Consider the following 20,483-nt stretch of genomic DNA (forward strand, 5'->3'; position numbering starts at 1 on the left):
CCTCGGGGTACATTCCAGCAGAAAAGCAACATGTTTGCAGAACAATAAACCCATTTATTCTCATCTAGACAAAATCATCATCATGTCTGGGTCAAAGGCACATAATGGCGTAATATCAAATATATTTCCAACATTATATTTAACTGTAAACACTCTAATTGATGTTTCTGTTTCCATGAACATTATAATAAAAGATTTCATAAATACAGTCATATAAAGTTGTTTATACTTACATAAAGAAAACAAACAGCAGGAATTAACGAAGAAATATTGCATTAATGCAATGAGTTGATTAGGCAGCAGGTCTGTAGTGGCAGCAGGTTTTATTGTGTGTGTGCTGGAAGAGAATACCTGACTTAACACAGCTGTGTGTCTGATTGTGGGTACATTTAAATATGATGGCGTGTGTCAGTGGACCTTCATATCCACCCGTTTCTCCATTTTGCTCCTTAAACTCAGAGTGAAAAAAGCTGGTCATGTGATTTGTCCTGTTGCCGGGTAGATTGTGGCGGCGGTCTGGATGTGGAGGGCACGTTTCGAATCGTCTGGCCGCTGCTGTGTGACGCCATCGCCCGATCCTCCAGAAACTTATCAAAGTCTGAAAGGAGCAGTTAATAAATAAATTAATATATTAATTAATTATTCATATATTAATACAAAATTAATATATTAATAAATAAATGTATACATGAATAAGTAATAAATAATCGATGATTAATGTATGATTAACTAAGTGAAAGTTGATAGAGCTGATAAATATAATTATTCAATTAAACACATTATATTATTATATTACATTAATTAAATAGGACATAAATGTATATCATGAATTCATTTCTAAATGTTCTTTTCCTTTATTCTTCCTCATATCTATTTTTACTGTAAAATAGTCAACTTTTCAAGTCAGAGAAAGAGAAACCCTTTTTCAGCTTTGTGAGGGGCATTTTGTGGCGTATTCTTCTCTTCTTTTTGTCGTTTTTTTTTTTTTTCAACACAAACCACTGCACACACTGAGCAGCTGGAGCCTAAAGCTGCTTCTCCTCAGTTTAGTAAGTTTTTACTAAGAGCATGATGGGAAAAAATTGCATGGTAGGAAAAAAATGCTAAAAGAATCTAGTTGTAGTCTTGTAAATAGTTTCCCTGCAAGATTCACAGTCTGTCTAAAATCTCAGTGTGAGACTCAAAACTCTAAACACTTGTCTTTAGGTGTGAGCTGATAGTTTTCTGGGAGTCTTTTCTAAATCTTTTCAAAGTCTTCTGATGTATAGGTTGCATAAAATGGCAGTAATGGACTTTCTCAACTAGACGAAAAACATATACTTTTATAATATACTGGAAAAACTGGGTTGATTTTGTGTCTCCATTGAGAGCAGACTTTGTACAGTAAGGGCACTGTGTATTGTAGATTATTGACCCCCTTGGTTCAGGCTACAAACTTGTTCATTGTTCATATGTTTATTTGATATGTTTACCCTCCAACGGGAGAAAAAGGGACAATGCAAGAGAGTTATGAAAATAAGGAGAGTAGTGGAAAAAGGTTACATTTTACTTCTACTGTAACTTTACTTGATAATTTGTGTCAAACTATGTCTCTGCTCCGTGGTGGAGAAGTATGCGAATATTCTACTACTGTTGGAAAATTGTACAGCACATGTAAAATGTCGATGGAATGTTGATATGTGGAATCAATAAAAAAGATAATTAAAAAAAATAAAATAAAATAAAAACGGCAGTAATGATCAGTAGAGAAAAACATACCTTCACTGGTCACTCCCTCACTAACTGAAGACTGGACTTCCTCCTGCATTTCCAAACACAATAAAACACAGAGGGTAAAGATCATATCCTCCTATATCAGGGAACAACGTTCGTACAGAGACTTTTCTTACCATATCACAAGACAACCACTTGTCAACATTGTTCTGCAGAGAGTTTTTCGCTGGTGGCATCTAAGAGGAAAAGTAATCAAGAGAGGGGAAAGTTTTATCTTTATCTACACATTAAGTACTATGTTTTGTACTTTTATTTCACTGGATATTTTTATTTAATTTGTGGTATACACACCCCTCCTGTGACCTGCAACCTGGTATCCAGAGCTCCAGCGAGGCCCTCCACCGCTCCCGGGTCCTCATACCTGACACTGGGGAAAGGATGGAGGTTAATGTTGTGATGCAGCCAAGGCCGATATTACCTAATATTTTTTCAACATGTTTATTTCAACAGATCTGTGGTTGAATATTGGATGTTGCAATCTTGTGGCATTTCTTATTGAGAAAGGACATTTTTGTTTGTAATGCAGTTAAAAATAAAAAAATAAAATATATAATATAAAAAATAAAATTTAAAAAAAAAATATATATATATATATAAGGTGCATATATATACGGTGCATATATATATATATACGGTGCATATATATATAGAATATATGGTATATATACCATATATATACATATATGTATGTATATATATATATATATATATATATATATATAAATAAAAAACCTGAGAATATATATTAAAAGTCTTAAAATATATGTTGAAACCTGAGAATATAAATTGAAACCTGAGAATATATATTAAAAGTCTGACAATATATATTCAAACCTGAGAATATATGTTGAAACCTGAGAATATATAATAAAAGTCTGACAAAAATATGTAATTGCAATGACTTTGTGTTCCTTATGTGGTGCCATTTACTGTAGGCCAAAACTAAACTGTAGATATCTTTCATTTGAAAGTTATGAAAAATATAAACACAACACATATAGTGAGAGCACGTACGTCATGTTATGATGTCACCAGTGAGGCCGACTCACCTTTTCCTCTGCTCAGCCAGAGAGCTGCCTCTCGTCTGGGCAAACATGTCGAACTCCTCCTCCTCTTCTGCAAGACAGTTCAAAGACGGTTCAAAGTTATGAGTCAAAACTGAATGATAAACTACGTCAGCCATGTTAGTATCTATATTTCTGTAGCAACCAAGTGCCAACTTCCCGGACTGACTGTTGCTGAGTGTAATTCTGGGATACTGTATGATTTATAATTACTCACTGACTTATCATCTGGTGTTTACCGTGCTTCCCCTTAACAAGACGGGTTAAAGGTTATACAGTATGACACCACTGATAGGCGACTAAATAAGATGCACCATTTTTTATTTTAACATTGCTAGAAACATTTGAGATAATGTTAATATATACGATATATATATATAGATATATAGACATAAGTCTAGTCTTTCTTACCCACTCTAATGCAGACATGTTACATAATATACCTTTAATTTTAAATTACACAAACATGATTAAAATACTTCTTTTCATCACTGTTATGCAAAAATGTAATACAGGTGCATCTCAATAAATTTGAATATTATAAAAAAGTTGATTTATGTCAGTAATACAATTAAAAAAGTGGAAATAACACAGTATATAGATCCATTACACAAAGAATGAAACATTTCAAGTCTTTATTTTATTTTATTTTTCTAATGATAGTGATTAAAATTCAGTGTCTCAATAAAATGTAATATTACAAAAGACCAAAAAAGTATGTTTAATATGGAATTGTCAATACTTGGTTGGGGCTATCTGACTTGAACTACTGGAAATGGACTTTTCCATCATATTCTAATTTATTGAGAAGCACCTGTATATGAATAGCATATTTTTTGTAATTCTGAATATAACCCACAGACATAGCAACCTGCAACTCTGCACGTCTTATGCTGCAGCAGTGCATTTCCTTATTTCCTCCCTATTCCTAAGTTGTCATGTTTGTTGCCATGGTGATGTTTATTGTTGTAGCAACCCGTACCCATGTGACGTCAAGCCACAACTTCCTGTTTTCTACCAGAAATGCTCGAATGTTCGTGTCACAGTGTGTGACATCATCGCCAGAGTGTAGAGGGAGAGAAAAAATTGTCAAAAAATAAAACTGCGCTCCAGGCCGCAAGTTCCACTCTACAGAAATAATTTATACATAGAAATGTAGGAAAATTTGTCTTCTCCCTCACAATCCTCTGGTAAAGCTGTCAGAGTTATAGTTTGGGCGTACGACGCACAGGTGTGCCACCAACACCACCAACAGCCTCATTGGCTCCCATATTAAAAACGCAGGAAGATTTCTGAAAAAGGGAGATGCAACAGTTTTTTTAGATTGCTCTAACAAAGCTATTTTTTTCATTTTTCTGACAAAAAACAACATATGTAGACGTTCAGGAAGAACTCAGGACGCTCAAAGTGAAGTCGGATCAATGATAGGTATTATGGTTTTGCCAAAAATGCTTTCTGTTCGAGGCCAGAAATTCCAGTCTGTCTACCTCTGCTGTCACTGAGCCAGAACATTCAGGTGTCAGTTAATTCTGTTGATTGCTTTGATCTGATTGCCTTTGATCTTTGATGTGATTACAGTTACAGATACACACACACACACATGCGCGTAAGCGCTCACACATGCATACACATGCTTCAAACACGCGCGCGTACACACACACACAGGTAACTTTATGTGATTTTAATTACACACACACACACACACACACACACACACACACACACACACACACACACACACACACACACACACACACACACACACACACAGGTAACTTTATGCGATTTTCGCTACACACACACACACACAAATGCGCGCATAAGCGTGCACACTCCTCCAGATACACGTTTCACACACTCTCTCACACACACTCTCTCACACACACTCTCTCACACACACTCTCACACACACACACACACACACACACACACACACACACACACACACACACACACACACACACACACACACACACACACACACATTTTGAGGTTAAAGGGCATAGTTTGAAATCTCTGAAGAATCTCATCATAGTGTACACACACCGGCAGTAGCCCCCGTGGCCCTTTCAGAATTTCCTCAGAGGAAATTTTCTAGTTTTTATTGCTACATGGCAAACAAGGTACCAGTAGGTGCAGTAGATTCTCAGAAAACCAACAAGACCCAGCATTTGTGATATGCATGCTCTTAAGGCTGTGCTATTGGGCAATTAGTTGAAAGGGGTGTGTTCAAGCAGATTAATCTGGTTAGTCACACTGGACTGCTATTATTTTTGAACACTACTGTATGAAGCAGAGGTTCCTCAAAGTGGACTCACTGTGCTTGGCTGGTTGCTGCTGACTGGTCTGGGTGCTGACTGCTGGTTCGCTGGTTGTTGTGATGACAGCAGGTTGGCTGACAGCTGAAGGCTCGGCGCTGAGGTCGATGAGGCTCGGGCTTGTGGCAGAGCTCTGTTAGAGTGAGGACACAACGCAGTGAGCGCCACCTAGTGTGTGAGTTTATCCTTACAGCAGAAACACAGCAAGTGATTTTCTTACCTGATGAGTATTCGGAATTTGTGCCTTGTTCAGTCTGTCGAACCTAAAACCGAATTACAATACAATGAGCATATAAAGAGATATATACTGCACTTATAAAACCTACAAATAGGCCTGTCACGATAATACATTTTTAGGACGATATATTTTCCCAGAAACTACGACGATAAACAATAGTATTGTTGATGTTTGGGGTTTTTTATGCCGCGGATATAATATTAGAGCATAATAATTCAAGTACATCCTTTTTTAAGAGCAATTAACTTTAATTCTCAAGAATATTGAACATCGGCATTGAAATGCTTTTTTTTGAGGTAATTCGTCCTGCCTATCAAAAATCTGCAGCATTTCTCTAAATGCTGGTTTCTCCACAGGGTTGAATGGCTGCATCTCTTTCACTATAAAGTGAGTAACGCTATCTGTGAGCGTGCGCCATCTTCTGCTGTCACGTTTATATTTGCATTTTTTGGCAAAGATATCCTTGATTCCAAGTTGTCGGTTAGTGGAGGGCTCCGCCATGTTTTCTGTTCCCAGCTTAAAGGATTTATGTTTTAAATGGACTTTGAGGTTTGTTGTGTTGCTACTTTTTGTTGCGACTATCTTCATACATATTAGACATACCAGCTGGTTGATGTTAGCGGACTCTCTTTGTTCATCTGGCTTGAATCCAAAATGTTCCCACATAGTCACTGTGGCATTAAGCTGGAATTTATTCCATTTATAACAGCCATTTATAACACTTTCTGTAATTGTTCAGCTATGGCCGCCAGAAAACTTCGCTTCGAGTACGCTAATGCTTTCTTTCTCTCTGCTTCACCTGCTTCAATGCTGTCCACACCGTCTGTCTGTGCTTGTGTGTGTGTGTGTGTGTGTGTGTGTGTGTGAGTCCCACCTCCCCGCAGGTTGACTGACAGGAGAGGGAAAGAACAGCGCGACTGAATGTTGATGACTGATGTAAACAAACACGAACGTAAACGACAATTTATCGAATAATGAATGAATAATGAATACTTTATTTTTGGATAGGGACAGTGCACATTAATGAAAATCGATAAACATCTTTGTAAATATACCGGATTATAGCAAAGCTGCTAGTTTGCATCTGTAGTCCCTAAAAAAATAAAAATAAATACAAGTATAAAAGACAGCAAGTACATAATACATAAGATACAAATAGAGGAGACAACACACACAACACATACCAGACCCAGAGTCCAGAAAAACTATCGTGTCCATTTTTATTTATCGAACGATAAGTCGATATATTGATTATCATGACAGGCCTACCTACAAACATAACTCAAAACACAAAGCTGGGCGGCAGCGTACCTCTCATATCGGATGAAGGCGTTGTTGAGGTCATCGTTGACCACGAGCAGCTCTTCAATAAATCCTTCATCCATCAGCTGGGGGATGAGCTCCACCACTCGACTCTGCATCTTTTTACACACTGAGTACAGCTGCTGCTTGGACAGAGGACAAGATTCACATCACTAATTACATAAAGTACAGTAAAATCATGAATCTTTAATGTAGATCTAGTTTACAAGTTATATTAAGGTTAGAAGAAATTTACTCTTTTGGTGCAACGTAACTGTATCCCAAATCGGACACCATTCGGCTAAAATTCTATCAAAATTTCACATTAACTACCATTATAAATGATCATGTTATGCTTCGATGATTTAAAATGGTGTGAAACTAAAGTCTAGCTTCTTATCTTTCAAACCATATATTGTTTTAACCGTGTACATTAGCCTCGGGTTTACCAGAGTCGGCTAAAGGACGCTAACGCCGATGAGCTAACTGTATCCCAAATCAGACACTTGGATCTCCTCGCTGTAAAACAATGGGGGCTGCTGAGTTTTTCGGGGGAAATTGGATGTTTCTGGGTAAGCCAAATAAACAACACAGCCAGAAGGGATGTTAACCCCTTAGCGTCCAGTCTGCAAATTGCTAACAGGCTAACAGTTAGCTCTGTAGCAGTACAGTGTGTATGTGCTGCTGCTGCAGGAGGTGTTCACTTTGCGATCTCTGTTTGTTTACAACAAGCACCAGACACTAAAAACTGTGCCTATTGTTTGTTTAAAAGTAGTGCAATAAAAATACAGATGTTTTCCCTAACATGATGAATAATCATGATTAATAATCGTGATTACAATATTGATCAAAATAATCGTAATTATCATTTTGGCCATAATCGTGCAGCCCTATCTCCATGTACATAAACTAAATGACTCATGATCAGAATGACTTTGCAAACATTGGAAAGTGCGGCACTGCAAAGTCTCTATATACAATTTTCTTGTCTGTTGGCTACACTACACCCAGACATGTTGGCTGTTGCCCCTAGAGGCTAAATCATAATCAAACCGATAACTAAAAGGTTCTGAGATTGCTTTTACACCCATCACTGGTTTAGTACATTTCCCAGAATTTTGCTACCTCAACTTGCATTGAGCACATGGAGTAGAGTGTCAGTTGTACAGGCAGCATGGAAAAACAGAGACCAAAGAGAGAAAGTGTAATAAAGTGAAAACTAGTATCTGTCTGTTTATTTTCCCATCAATTTACATAGATACACAAGGCATAATGCCATAAGACTGTACACCAGCACAACCTGAACGTGTTGTAGTTTCTTTCTTTTTTGCACATTTTGCAGATATTTTGCACATTCTTCACTTAATTTGCACCAGGTTGTATATAGTATATTGTATATTGTTAAATGTCTTTTTCTATTAGATTGTTTATTTTTTATCTTTATCTAAAAGGGGAATAATTTTGTGTGCTATTTTTGTGGTCGGCTGTAATTTCCCCGCTGTAGGATTAATAAAGTCGAATCTAATCTAATTTAATACTTTTAAAATCACTTAACAATCTGTACCGATACAGAAATTTAGCCTTTTTTTAGCCGATTATATGGTCAGATTTCAAGATTTTAAAGATAAGTTTCAGGAGCTTTGTAGCACTTAAAATGCACACAGATCATTGATGATACACAAACACACTCACCTGTAGCAGCTCTGTGTCATCTTGTTTACACTGTCCAGGTGTTAGTTCATTCAGCATTTCTGACATCACAGTGAGATTTCCCTTCACCAGTGACAGCTCAGTCCTCAACTTCTGTTCCTGAATAACAAACACATATTTTTACCCCTTATGACTAGTTTTCCCTACTTTATTTGATAATTTTTAATAATTTCGTCTGTATTATAGATAAATACACACACAGACAAGCAAAAAGTAGCTTAAAAGTATATATTTGTATGTGTGTGTGTGTGTATATATATACGTATATTTATATACTTGTAAGCTATTTTTCACTTATGTGTGTGTATTTGTGTATACATATATAATATATATATAAATATATTAGAGCCAGGACTTTAACGCGTTAATGAAGATTAATTAATTACACAAAAATTAACGCGTTAAAAAATGTACGCATTTTAATCGCACTTATTTTTGCACGGCGGAACGTTTCTCACTGGATGAGTTTCAGGCGGACCGATTATACTGGAGCACCAACTAGCGTTCATGAGTTCAGACAACAACAAACCACAGTGAACATGAAGGAAGAAGCTGATGAGACCTTTGGTTGGCCCCGTGGATGATGGGACATTTAGTTACTAAAAACCAACGGATGGAAGCGTCGATAAGAGCATGGTTGTGTTGCTATGCAACAAGGAATTCACATATCACCGCAGCACATCCAGCCTCAAGTATCACCTCAATGCTAAACATATAGCAGCTAGCGGCTGGTGTGGTAGCTAGCGTGGATTGTGTTTTACTTAAAAAAACAAAGTATTCTAGTTTACAGAAGGTCTACCTACCTATAGGCTACCTGGATTTATGAAATGTACTATATTTCTAAATATGCTATTGCTGCACTTAATGGCAAAAATTGCACTGGTCTGTTGGGCTTGAACAAAAATAAACAATATTTTTGTTACTTAAGCTTATGTATTCAGTCATTTTTCAATGGTATACTAAAAATCCATGTGAAAAAAATTACTTCTCACTGTTCTCAGGTCAAATATTTATATGCGATTAAAATGCGATACATTTTGATTAATTAATTACAAAGCCTCTAATTAATTAGATTTTTTTTTAATCGAGTCCCGGCCCTAAAATATAAATATATATATATATATATATACACACACACACATACACACATCTATCTATCTGTCCATGCATCCATCGCAACAGCGCCCCCAGTTTTAATGGTAGAAACACAGTAATGTTTTCCCGGCTTAAATGGGTTAAGCAGCTGTACCTGTTGTGCAGAGAGGGAGGCTGGTTCCTCTCCGGTCTGAACGGCTGGTGAAGTACTGTGAGTGGGAGCAGTGGGAGGAGCTTGTGGCTGTGACTCAGTGGTCGGTGGAGCAGCAGGAGTCGCTTCAGGAGTCCCGTTCTCTGGGATACTCTGCAGGACCACAAGAGGCACAATGTAGAGATACTGTCCATACCTCTACCTGCAGTTGATTTGGTGTTTTATTGTTTCACTTTGTAGACAGCCTCACCCTATTGGGAGTGTGGATGGGGGACAGGGCATCCAGATCCGTCATGGGGAACTCCAGACCGCGTCTCCTCAGGTCGTCATATACGTACACCACCCCCGACAGGGAGGGAGAGCTACGGAACGCATCGGCCCACGACTGGTGATGTGACGGGGGAAGATATGAGAAAATATAATGAGAATGACTGACTGCTACATCAGTGTTCAATAAAACTGGAGATGCTTTCTGGAGAAAGTGGGACAATTACATGCAAAGAGGAAACAACCTGTCTTTTATTTGAAACACTTTGTTAAATGATTGTAGCAACAACGCTATCATAGCCTGTATTAATCTATTCGTACCCCCCTGTTCTTGTTCTTTCTTTTATTTATTTTTTTTGTTATTTTTAAGATCTGTTTTGCATACTGCTATTGGCAACGGGTGTAACTTTTGTAATGCCATTTTAGTCACCTACTTTTGAGTTCAATGTATGGTATGTATGTGAAAACTTGAAAAAAATAAAGTTTAAAAAAATAAATAAAACTGTTTACTGGGTGAAGACAAGAGAAGTGACAGAAAAAATAAAAAAGTCCAACAGTATTTACAAGTCCAACAGTGATGGAAGAAGTATTCAGATCCATTACTACAGTAAAAGTACTAATACCACACTGTGAAATTACTCCACTACAAGTAAAAGTCCTGCATTCAAAACTTACTGAAGTAAAAGTACAAAAGTATCAGCATCAAAATGTACTTAAAGTATCAAAAGTAAAAGTACTTGTTATGCAGAATGAACCCACTCAGATTGTTTTTGTATTCTAAATATAGATTTAGATTTAGATTTGACTTTATTAATCCCACAGCGGGGAAATTTCTGTTACAGCCGCAAAATTTCGCACAATTTTTAAGATAAGATAAAAAAAAATAATAATAAAAAAATCAATCTAAGAAAAGACATTTAACAATATACAAAATATACAATAATAATATACTATATACAACTTAGTGCAAAATAAGTGGAGAATGTGCAGAGTGCAAATTATATGCAAAAATGTTCAGATTGTGCTGATGTTGTACAGTACATATTATTGTATTATTATCATTGGTGATTTAACATTAAAAAAAACATATGATCAATGTAAAATTATGTATTTTTTATAAGTTAAACCACATAACAGTATATTAACTATTTAAAAATGAGCCCTACCTTTACAACAGTAAAAATGTTGCTTGCATAAATGAATCAATAATAATAATATTTGGAATATAAATCCGAGTGGGTCCATTTTAATCCTGATACTTTTGTACTTTAATTTACGTAATGTTTTAAAAGCAGGGCTTTTACTTGTTGTGGAGTAATTTCTTATATATTCCTAATAGATTATTGTATATTATTATCATTGATGCATTAATGTAATCAAATGTTTATTTTCTCAAGCCAGAGCTCATTTTAACCACTAAATATACTGTTATGTGGCTTAACTTAATAAAATGTCTGATCACTTCTGGTTTTATGTTAAATCTCAACCTGAAAAGTAACGAAAACTGTCAGTTAAATTTAGTGAAGTAAAAAGTTCAATATTCATATTTATATATTCTTAATATATTATTTTATTATTATTATTATTGATGCATTTCACTGTTGTCAAGGTAGGGCTCATTTTAATTATATATATATATATATATATATATATATATATATATATATATACATATAAACTCTAAAAATACAGTAAAACATTTTTTTTTAAAAACAAATAAAAGTCAACAGAATTAAATAACATAAAACTAACAAAATGAAAAATAAACGAAATTGTTTGTGTTAATATGGATGACAATTTAAAATGTATGATGTTTTTCATGTTAAATCTGGACCTGTAAAGTAACTAAAGCTGTCAGCTAAATGTAGTGGAGTAAAAAGTACAACATCTGACTCAAAATGTAGTGAAGTAGAAGTATAAAGTTACATAAAATGGAAATACTCATTAAATAAAGTACACATACCTCAAAATTGTACTTAAGTACAGTACTTGAGTAAATGTACTTAGTTACATTCCACCACTGAAGTCCAGCTATATTTAATTTATCATTCCTGCTGGTTTCAGGCTTTGACCGTGTGGCACAGGAATGTGTGAAGTTATTTAAATAACAAAGAGCATAAAGATAACACTATTGAACATGTGTGTAGCCATAATAGAGTCTAATTTAAGTAAACTGTAGAAGCTGCGGGATGTCAACAAACCACTGAAATGTCTCACAATACAGGTGAAGACAAACCACCTGATCCTTGGGCCTCACTGGGGACATTTTATGCTTTTTTTCTTTCTTTCTGTGTTTTAAACATATCTCTGTGGCCTACATTTTGTTTGTTTTTTTACTTTTGGAAGAATAACCTTGGCTCCTAAAATAAGTACATAATAAACTGTGTAGCCTAAACACAGACAGTCAGACCTTTAACCCTTTATCAGGCAAAGAACTATATTTGGTAACTTCAGGTAATATTTTGAGAGAACAGCTGCAAATTTACTAGATTAAAGTGGCAAATCTACAAGAAAAAAAGTCGCAGATTTAAAGTGGCAAATCTGCGTGAAAAAAGTTGCAGATTTACGAGAAAAAAGTGGGAAAAAAGCTACTTTTTTCTCGCAGATTCACCATTTTAAATCTTATAAATCTTCACATTTTTTTCTCGTAGATTTGCCACTTTAATCTCGTAAACTTTTTTCTCAAAATATTATTTTCATATGTTGTTTTTTTTTACACATTCTGGTAATATCCTCCAATATTCTCTAGGGTTGAAATTTGGAATTTGTAGATATTTCAGTGAGTGCCCTATTAAGGGTTATTAAAGTGGTGAATCTGGGAGAAAAAATCCCATTTTTTTTCTCGTAAATCTGCGACTTTTTTCGCGCAGATTTGCCACTTTAAATCTCTTAAATCTGCAACTTTTTTTCTTGTAGATTTGCCACTTAAATCTAGTAAATTTGCAACTTTTTTCTGGAAATATTACCTGAAGTTACCAAATTAATTGTTTATTTATTGTTTTCATCTTTCTATCTAGCTTTTTTTTACTTTTTATTGTTATTATTTACTTCTGTTTTTATATTATTTTATCCTACCTTACTTTATTTTTATTTATTTTATCTAATTAATTTCTAACCTGCCTCCAGTGTTTCCTCACTGCTCCATGTTGAGATGGAGTTTCCTCAGTTTGTGCTTTGTTTTTTAATAGGATGGTTGGATGGAGGGTGTTTGCTTGTTTCTATGTTTTATTATTATTATTATTAATTTCTCCTTTTTTATGTGAAGCACTTTGTGTTACATTTCTCTTTTATGTAAAGTGCTACACAAATATTGATTGATTGATTGATTGATTGATTGATTGATTGATTGATTGATTGATTGATTGATTGATTGATTGATTGATTGATTGAAAATAACCATCTTGATTAATCAAAACTAGAAATAGTCATTATGTGCATCCCTCTTGCAGTTTCCATCATATTCGTCTGTGGGAGCCTCCACATACCTGGATGAGGCTGAGCACCCTGTCATGGAGGGCAGTGGGAGGATTATATTTGGGCAGAATGGAACGAACCAAAACTCCTTCAATAAAATCCTGCGATGCCACAAGAAGGTGGAAACGATGGCCACAGTTCTTCACACAGGCCTCAAGAACCTGTGTGACAGCGAGAAATGTAAAAATAAATCAATAAATGTAATGAAGTCGATTGAATCAAGTTGCTCCAAAATAAAACATTCTCACATACACTAAGACTTGAATGTTGATTTAGCCTCTTGTGTAAGCATACTCAGTGACATCATCGCCTCCAGGCCACCAGCCAATCAGGACAAGGGTCATTCTGGCCTTCAAATTACACTCTTGCACAATTCAAACCTCAACTGGTGAAAGAATGAATACAACTTTAAGTTACTCACAGTGAGGCCTAACATGATCTCTCTGAAGTTCTTGTTTCCAATAATTCTCTTCTTTATAGCTTTGACTGCATCTCTGGGCCTGAGAGGAAAAAAACCAACAGATTTATGAATGAAAATACGTAAAATGTATTCACAAAGAAGTAGGGTTGTCAAAAGTATCGATACTCATTTTCAAAAGTATCGATACCCCCCCATGCACAGCATACAACCTCAAAATATTGTTCTAATTGTTATTGTTTATTGTATTTATTTATTTTTTGCACTACTTCAGACCTGAAGCTTGTTATCATAGTTGCAGTTCCTTTTTGCACAACTGTTTTTTATTATAAATATTTAACCTGTGGTTCTGTTAATTTTTACATGTTGCATTTTTCTTGTTAATAAAAATATTTCTGTTTAATTTTGGGGTCTTTGTTTTTATCCTTGTGGTATCGAAAATGGTATCGAGTATTAAATATTTGAACATTTTTGTATTGTGACAACCCTACAAAGAAGATCTCTATAATAACAAGAAATAAAGTAATACAATCTAAACTTCTGATCTTTTTACGGTATCAAAAATCACTCTGCATGACAAACTGTGAGATTGGCCTGAAACAACAAGTACAACAAGTAGGTCATTAAGCCACGAGCAGCTGCATAGAAACTGGACCATATCATAAAGGAAGTGACACAGTAAAAAGTCATGCAAAAATAAAACAGGGAGACCGACAAACAGTACAGTGTGCTCATTCGTACAGTAGAGGGATTCTCATGAAGCCAGTCTAAGTTCTGTCTGTGAAGATTACAAGGACGTACTTTATTAAACTAAATATATTTCACTTTTATATGAATTAACACTATAGCCATATGGGGCACAGTTCATTGTTTTGTGCTAAAATAAAATGTTCTATATTTTTAAACATATTTTTGATTCACAAATTCATTACCGTAATGCGTCCAGATATAAAATGTTATGGTTTCCCCACACTTATATACAATAAATATTTAATAAACTTTATAAAAATAAATATACATTTGTTTAAAAATGTATAGTTATAGAGAGAATATATAATATAATCAAACATAATGTTTTTAACAATGTATAAAGAACAAAATCTGAATGAAAATTGATGATAAAAAATGGTTGAATGCTACGATAATGATAGAATTGTTTGCATTAAAATATGTGTCAATTTTAATAAAATACATTTTGGTGATACCAAATGCTTGCCAAAGAAAAAAAAAAACTTTTGTTGTTTTTTTTTTTATTTCTATTTAAAAATGTGCTACAGTAATGAATTTTGTTGCTCACAGTGTCTCTAAAAATGTCAGAAAATACATGAACATTTTTCAAATACATTATAAACTCATATTAAACAGTGACTTTAGATTGTATATGTTATAAAGGGTCAAAGAAAATATGTATCCAATGATCTTGGATTTTTGCTGTTACTGTTCATATTTTTAAGAGCAAACTGAAGACTACCTGAACCATTTTTAGAGATTTTTCTGCTCATGCATCTTAGTGTTATTAAATCTTCTCTTTTATTTATGTATTTATTTGCTACTATCTCTCTCTCTCTCTCTCTCTCTCTCTATATATATATATATATATATATATATTATCATGCTCTATTTCTTAATTATTTATTTATTGTTTTATCTTTTTACCTAGCTTTTTATTTTATTTATTTTTTATTATTATATATATCTTTTTATCTTATTTTATTTTATCTTATCTTACTTTATTTTTTATCTAATTTATTTCTAACCTGCCTGTGGGGTGGAGGTGGGACGGGCGGAGTGTGTTCGCTTGTTTCTATGTGTCGTTATCTTTTTATTATTATTATTTTCTCCTTTTTTATGTAAAGAGCTTTGTGTTGCATCTCTCTTGTATAAAAAGTGCTGTACAAATAAAGTCTGATTGATTGATTGATTGCTATGAGCTGTACCATCTTCATGAGAATCACCCTTGAGACTTGGCATAAAGCGTGAGATAGTGACAGTTTGTGTCTACTGTGTGACGCCATTACCCCTCGTCTGTTTCGTTGATGATGTCACAGATCTCCATGTTGAGTCCCCAGTCCTCCGACTGCAGAGAGCCGCTGGTCGCTCGCTCTGTCAGCAGAGATCAAATCAGGTGAAGTTACAGTTATAAGCAGTAGCAATATAGGCAGGTGCATATATATATAAAAAAATTGAGATCCTCAGTTAATGGCTAGTTTATGGCGCTTTAGCTACTAAATCAGGGGTCTCAAACTCAAATTACCTGGGGGCCGCTGGAGGCAGTATCAAAATTACCAAAAAAAGACACAAAATTACTAAAAAAGACACAAAATGACAGAAAAAAACTAAATTACTTTAAAAAGACGCAAAATGACCACAGAAATAATACACAAAATGACCAAAAAATACACAGAATTACCAAAAAAGACACAAAATTATTTTAAAAAAGACACAAAATGACCAAAAAAGAAACAAAATTACATTAAAAAAACTATATTACTTAACAAAGAAACAAAGTGACCAAAAAAGACACAGAATTACCAAAAAAGACACAGAATTAATTAAAGACACAAAATTACCCAAAAAAGACAAAATGACCACAAAAGGCACAAAATTACTAAAAAAAGACACAAAATTATTTAAAAAAGACATAAAATTACCAAAAAAAGTTTTTAAAGGGACCTTCCTTACACAACACGGTAAAGTGCCATTGATATAAAACTCACATTAAACTTTCATATCAAGGTGGGGGCCACAAAATATTGCCACGAGGGCCGCAATTGGCCCGCAGGCCGCAAGTTTGAAACGCATGTACTAAATGCTCCACTTAGCAGCTAATCGCTAAATGTGATAATGTAACAAAGTAGCAAACAGTGTCAGTTTTTAAAGGTTTTTTTGCAGAAAACAGCAGCCTGCCCGACCGAAAAACAAAGCCATGAAAGCCGTGGGTGAACCAAAACGGTAAAGCCGTGGGATGGAAAACCAAAACAATGAGCTGAAAGACGCTAAAATGCTGCTTAGACCTGAGAAGAGTCTTGGTGATAATTCTGCGTGGGTTCACTACAGACAGAGACAGTTTCCATATCACACCTTTAGTCATTTAATCCATTATTCATACGGCTTAAAGCAGACAGTTGGTTCGTGTGCAAGTCTGATTAAATCGTGTTCTTAGACTTTAGAGAGCTTCCTCCAGAGCCACAGAATACATTATACAACAGTTTTTAACAGGCTGAGTGATACTTTTAAACCAGAATCTGCATATGTTAAATTGCATTGAGAGCCCCTCTAACAATCAAGTCTGTTTCTTGATGACTGTGTGGATGCACTTGAATCACATTTGCCTGAAAAAAGCCGGACAGCCATCTCCTTTATCCAACAAGGCCCCATCCACTTTAAACCAGCAAAAAGATCACAGTAAAAAAAAAAAAAACAAGTACTGAAATCTCTATTGTAAAGTATGTAGGCCTGTCACAATAACACATTTTTTAAGACGATATATTTTCCCAGAAACCATCACGATAAACGTCGTTTTAGGACCATTTTATGCCACTGATATAATGAAATCAGAGCATAAAAATCCAAGTACATCCTTTTCAACAGCAATTATTTTTAAATCTCAGGAACATATCAAACATTGGAAATGAATTGACGAAAAGAAACATTAAAATATCCTGGCTAAGTAAAACATAAATAATTAAACTACAATCAAAACAAATAAAATAGACTCAAATAGACTACAAATAACATATAAACAGCTTGAATTGCTGCTTGGGAAATTTAGGTTTTTTTTGGTAATTTGCACTGCCTGTCAAACATTTGCACATTATCTATCTATAAAAGCAAGACGCGTCGTTTGTGTGTGTGTGTGTGTGTGTGTGTGTGTGTGTGCGTGCGTGCGTGCGTGCGTGCGTTTGTATGTGTGTCTAGGGCAGGTGTCTCAAACTCAAATTACCTGGGGGCCGCTGGAGACAGTATCAAAATGACCAAAAAAAGACATAAAATTACTAAAAAAAAAAGACACAAAATGACGGGAATAAAATTAATTACTTAAAAAAGACACAAAATGATCAAAAAAAGACACAAAATTACTAAAAAAAAGGCACAAAATGACCCAAAAAAGACACAAAATGACCCAAAAAAGACAAAAATGATCAGAAAAAGACAAAAAAAATGACAGAAAAAAACTAAACTCTTTCGGAGTTTTAAAGTGCACTACAAGGTTCGATTTTCCAATAATATTCTAATAGTTTCCAGTTAATATCAATGTTCAATGTGTATGTGCTGGATGGTGTGGTACCTTATGAAAAGTAAGGGTTTTATGGAGTTGCAGACGTTGTAGTGGTCTGCATAGCCACAATATATGAAACACAATAGTTATCAATCTACACATTCCACATTAATGACACCTAATAACCCTTACTCACATTATTCACATCCATCTGTTTGTGCTGCATGTAAACTTCTTCCCTCCTATATCTGTGTCTGTATATATGTCTAACCATGTTGAATGATTAAGTTTCTTTTTCTTAAAATAACTATTTGTGTCTCTTTATATCTCAATGTACATCCATTTATTACCCAATATACACTTGTATATTAACACTACGCATTAAGAGTATTACACCTCATTGTACATCTCACTTTCACACACAACCTCATTCGTCCAGAATTGAAAAATCTACTTAATCTCCCATTATATGAATACTAGTACTTTAAACACAACACAAAAAAGTATGTAAACGACGATATATTGAGTCTAGAAAAAAAAAATCATGTCCATTTTATATATATTGAACGATAAGTCGATATAGTAATTATCATAACAGGCCTCAAAGTAGGAAAATATCGTTTTTATAGGGACTCATTGAATATAATAATAATAAGCTGATTGAGAAAATGGGTTTCCAGCTCAAACATGTAGTTCCCTTTAAACTATTAAGCAATCAAAGCCAGCTTTTTTTTTGCACTCCGCCTTTCACAGGCTCCTCATAAGTCTCTAAATCTCCTTCATTCCTTTCCACCAGCACCCCCACACACACACACACACACACTCAGAACCCTCACCCTTGCTCTTTCTCAATCCCATTTTACTCATTCTCCTCCTTGCATCCACTCCCTCCCTCCCTCCCTCCCTCCCTCCTCTCTCCTTCTCCGACTCCCTCCACTTCATGTGACTGTCAGCTGCTTCTGTTCTCATTCCTCTCAGAAGTAGCTGCTGAAGCCTCTCTGACATTTATGTGTGAGAAAGTGAGTGGATGAGGTAAGAGGAAGGAAGGCTTGAGATGAGTGTGTAACATAAGGTCACTACTCATGGCTGTCCTCATCATTACACATCTTTCTTTTCCAGGCGTCAGCTGTTGATCTGAAGTCTGTATGTGGATGCTTACAGGTCTTTATTATTATTATTAGTATTATTATTATTGCTCTTACATAAAGAAGTAACCTGTTGCCGTGATGAGAAAATACTGCAGCTTTAAAAGTTGTCTAACATGAGATATTTTTATTAAATGACAGCATCAGTAACACTTGTGAACAAGGTGTGAAACTGTATCTTGACAAAACATCTGTGATTGAGGAAGTAAGAGGACACACAAGGTGCCTCCTTGATTCGCCGAATCAGTTGTCACTCAACCTGCAGCGGCCAATCACACGAAAGATAGAGGTAAATAAGTCCCGCCTCCGTCGCGTCATTGGCTCTAGACTTCTTTTCATGTTTCTGTCAGTTTTTTGAGTTAATTTTTAAGCACTTTTATAACAGTAAAACGGTAATTGAGTTATGAAGTAGTTTCATATTCCTGTCAACGTGGTTATAACATTCCAACACGTGTTATTGATTATATTAATTAAACTAAATTAATTGTAATCAAACGGTGAACTCGTAGCATAGCCTAAAGGTAGACTTTCAAAATCAACTACGACTTACCGATTCTCTGACCGACGGGCGTTGAAAAGGGGTTTGCAATGAAAAACTCCATCTTCTCCCCGAATGAAAACATCCTGGAAACTGACAAACGGAAACTCTAACTGGACTGAAAGTAACTTGCCGACTACTGAGCTGAAAAGTGCGATGTTTCCCTTCAATGTTTCTCTTCGCTTTCTGTCTGCGGCTGATCAGAGCTGCAGAGAGGCGCACGGCTCCGAGAGGTCACGTGAAAACACCCAGAGAGCAGGAAACAGCAACATCAACACAGCCGCTGCTTTCACCACATTTACACTGTCCTCGGCAGAAAATCTGATCATATCGTCACCCTGTTGAAATAATCACCTAGCTCATTTTTTTTTCAAGTTTTGCAGGAAACACAAAAAAACTTCACTTAAAGTGTAACATATGACATTTATTGATCATTTCACTCAAAAAGGATGTAACAAAGGATGGCTATTGGCATAGTAATAACACTGTGTGTAAATTATGTAACTTAAGAGAAATAAATGACTTACGCAATTTTTTTGGAACATGCCTTTTTACAGTACATTTACTCAAGTACTGTACTTAAGTATAATTTTGACGTACTTGCAGTGGCGGTTCTAGACCCATTTTACTGTGGGGGCCAAGGAGGGGTCAGTGTTTAATCAGAGGGGCACAATAAAATCGTCAAAAATGATATTTATTCAAAACCTTTATTTTTGCTAAAAGTCTCATATTTGGAAGAACGACATTGATTGAAGCAATGAGACTAAGCAA

General features: G+C 35.1%; 1 protein-coding gene across 1 annotated transcript; it reads right to left on the minus strand.

The window, feature by feature from the left end:
* Positions 1-33: 33 nt before the first annotated feature.
* On the minus strand, positions 34-19,892 carry LOC131975105 (target of Myb1 membrane trafficking protein-like). Its single transcript, XM_059337646.1, has 15 exons — positions 19,725-19,892; positions 15,829-15,913; positions 13,814-13,892; positions 13,404-13,553; positions 9,902-10,036; positions 9,655-9,804; positions 8,388-8,504; positions 6,705-6,838; positions 5,376-5,418; positions 5,156-5,288; positions 2,823-2,889; positions 2,065-2,140; positions 1,890-1,949; positions 1,759-1,801; positions 34-598 (listed from the first exon to the last, which is right to left on the minus strand). Exons 1-15 carry the CDS (start codon positions 19,795-19,797, stop codon positions 456-458), a joined length of 1,488 nt encoding a protein of 495 aa, XP_059193629.1. The 5' UTR covers positions 19,798-19,892; the 3' UTR covers positions 34-455.
* Positions 19,893-20,483: the final 591 nt, after the last annotated feature.

The sequence above is a fragment of the Centropristis striata genome, chromosome 1 (genome assembly GCF_030273125.1).
Source record: "Centropristis striata isolate RG_2023a ecotype Rhode Island chromosome 1, C.striata_1.0, whole genome shotgun sequence".
NCBI classification, from domain to species: Eukaryota; Metazoa; Chordata; class Actinopteri; order Perciformes; family Serranidae; genus Centropristis; species Centropristis striata.

Excerpts from the sequence above, each read along its gene's own strand:
- LOC131975105 (XM_059337646.1), bottom strand. The coding sequence starts at position 19,797 with ATGTTTTCATTCGGGGAGAAGATGGAGTTTTTCATTGCAAACCCCTTT. Across the intron at positions 9,805-9,901 it reads CCATCCACACTCCCAATAGG|AGTATCCCAGAGAACGGGAC; the intron begins GTGAGGCTGTCT and ends GTGGTCCTGCAG. Across the intron at positions 8,505-9,654 it reads CCTCCCTCTCTGCACAACAG|GAACAGAAGTTGAGGACTGA; the intron begins GTACAGCTGCTT and ends TTTGTTATTCAG.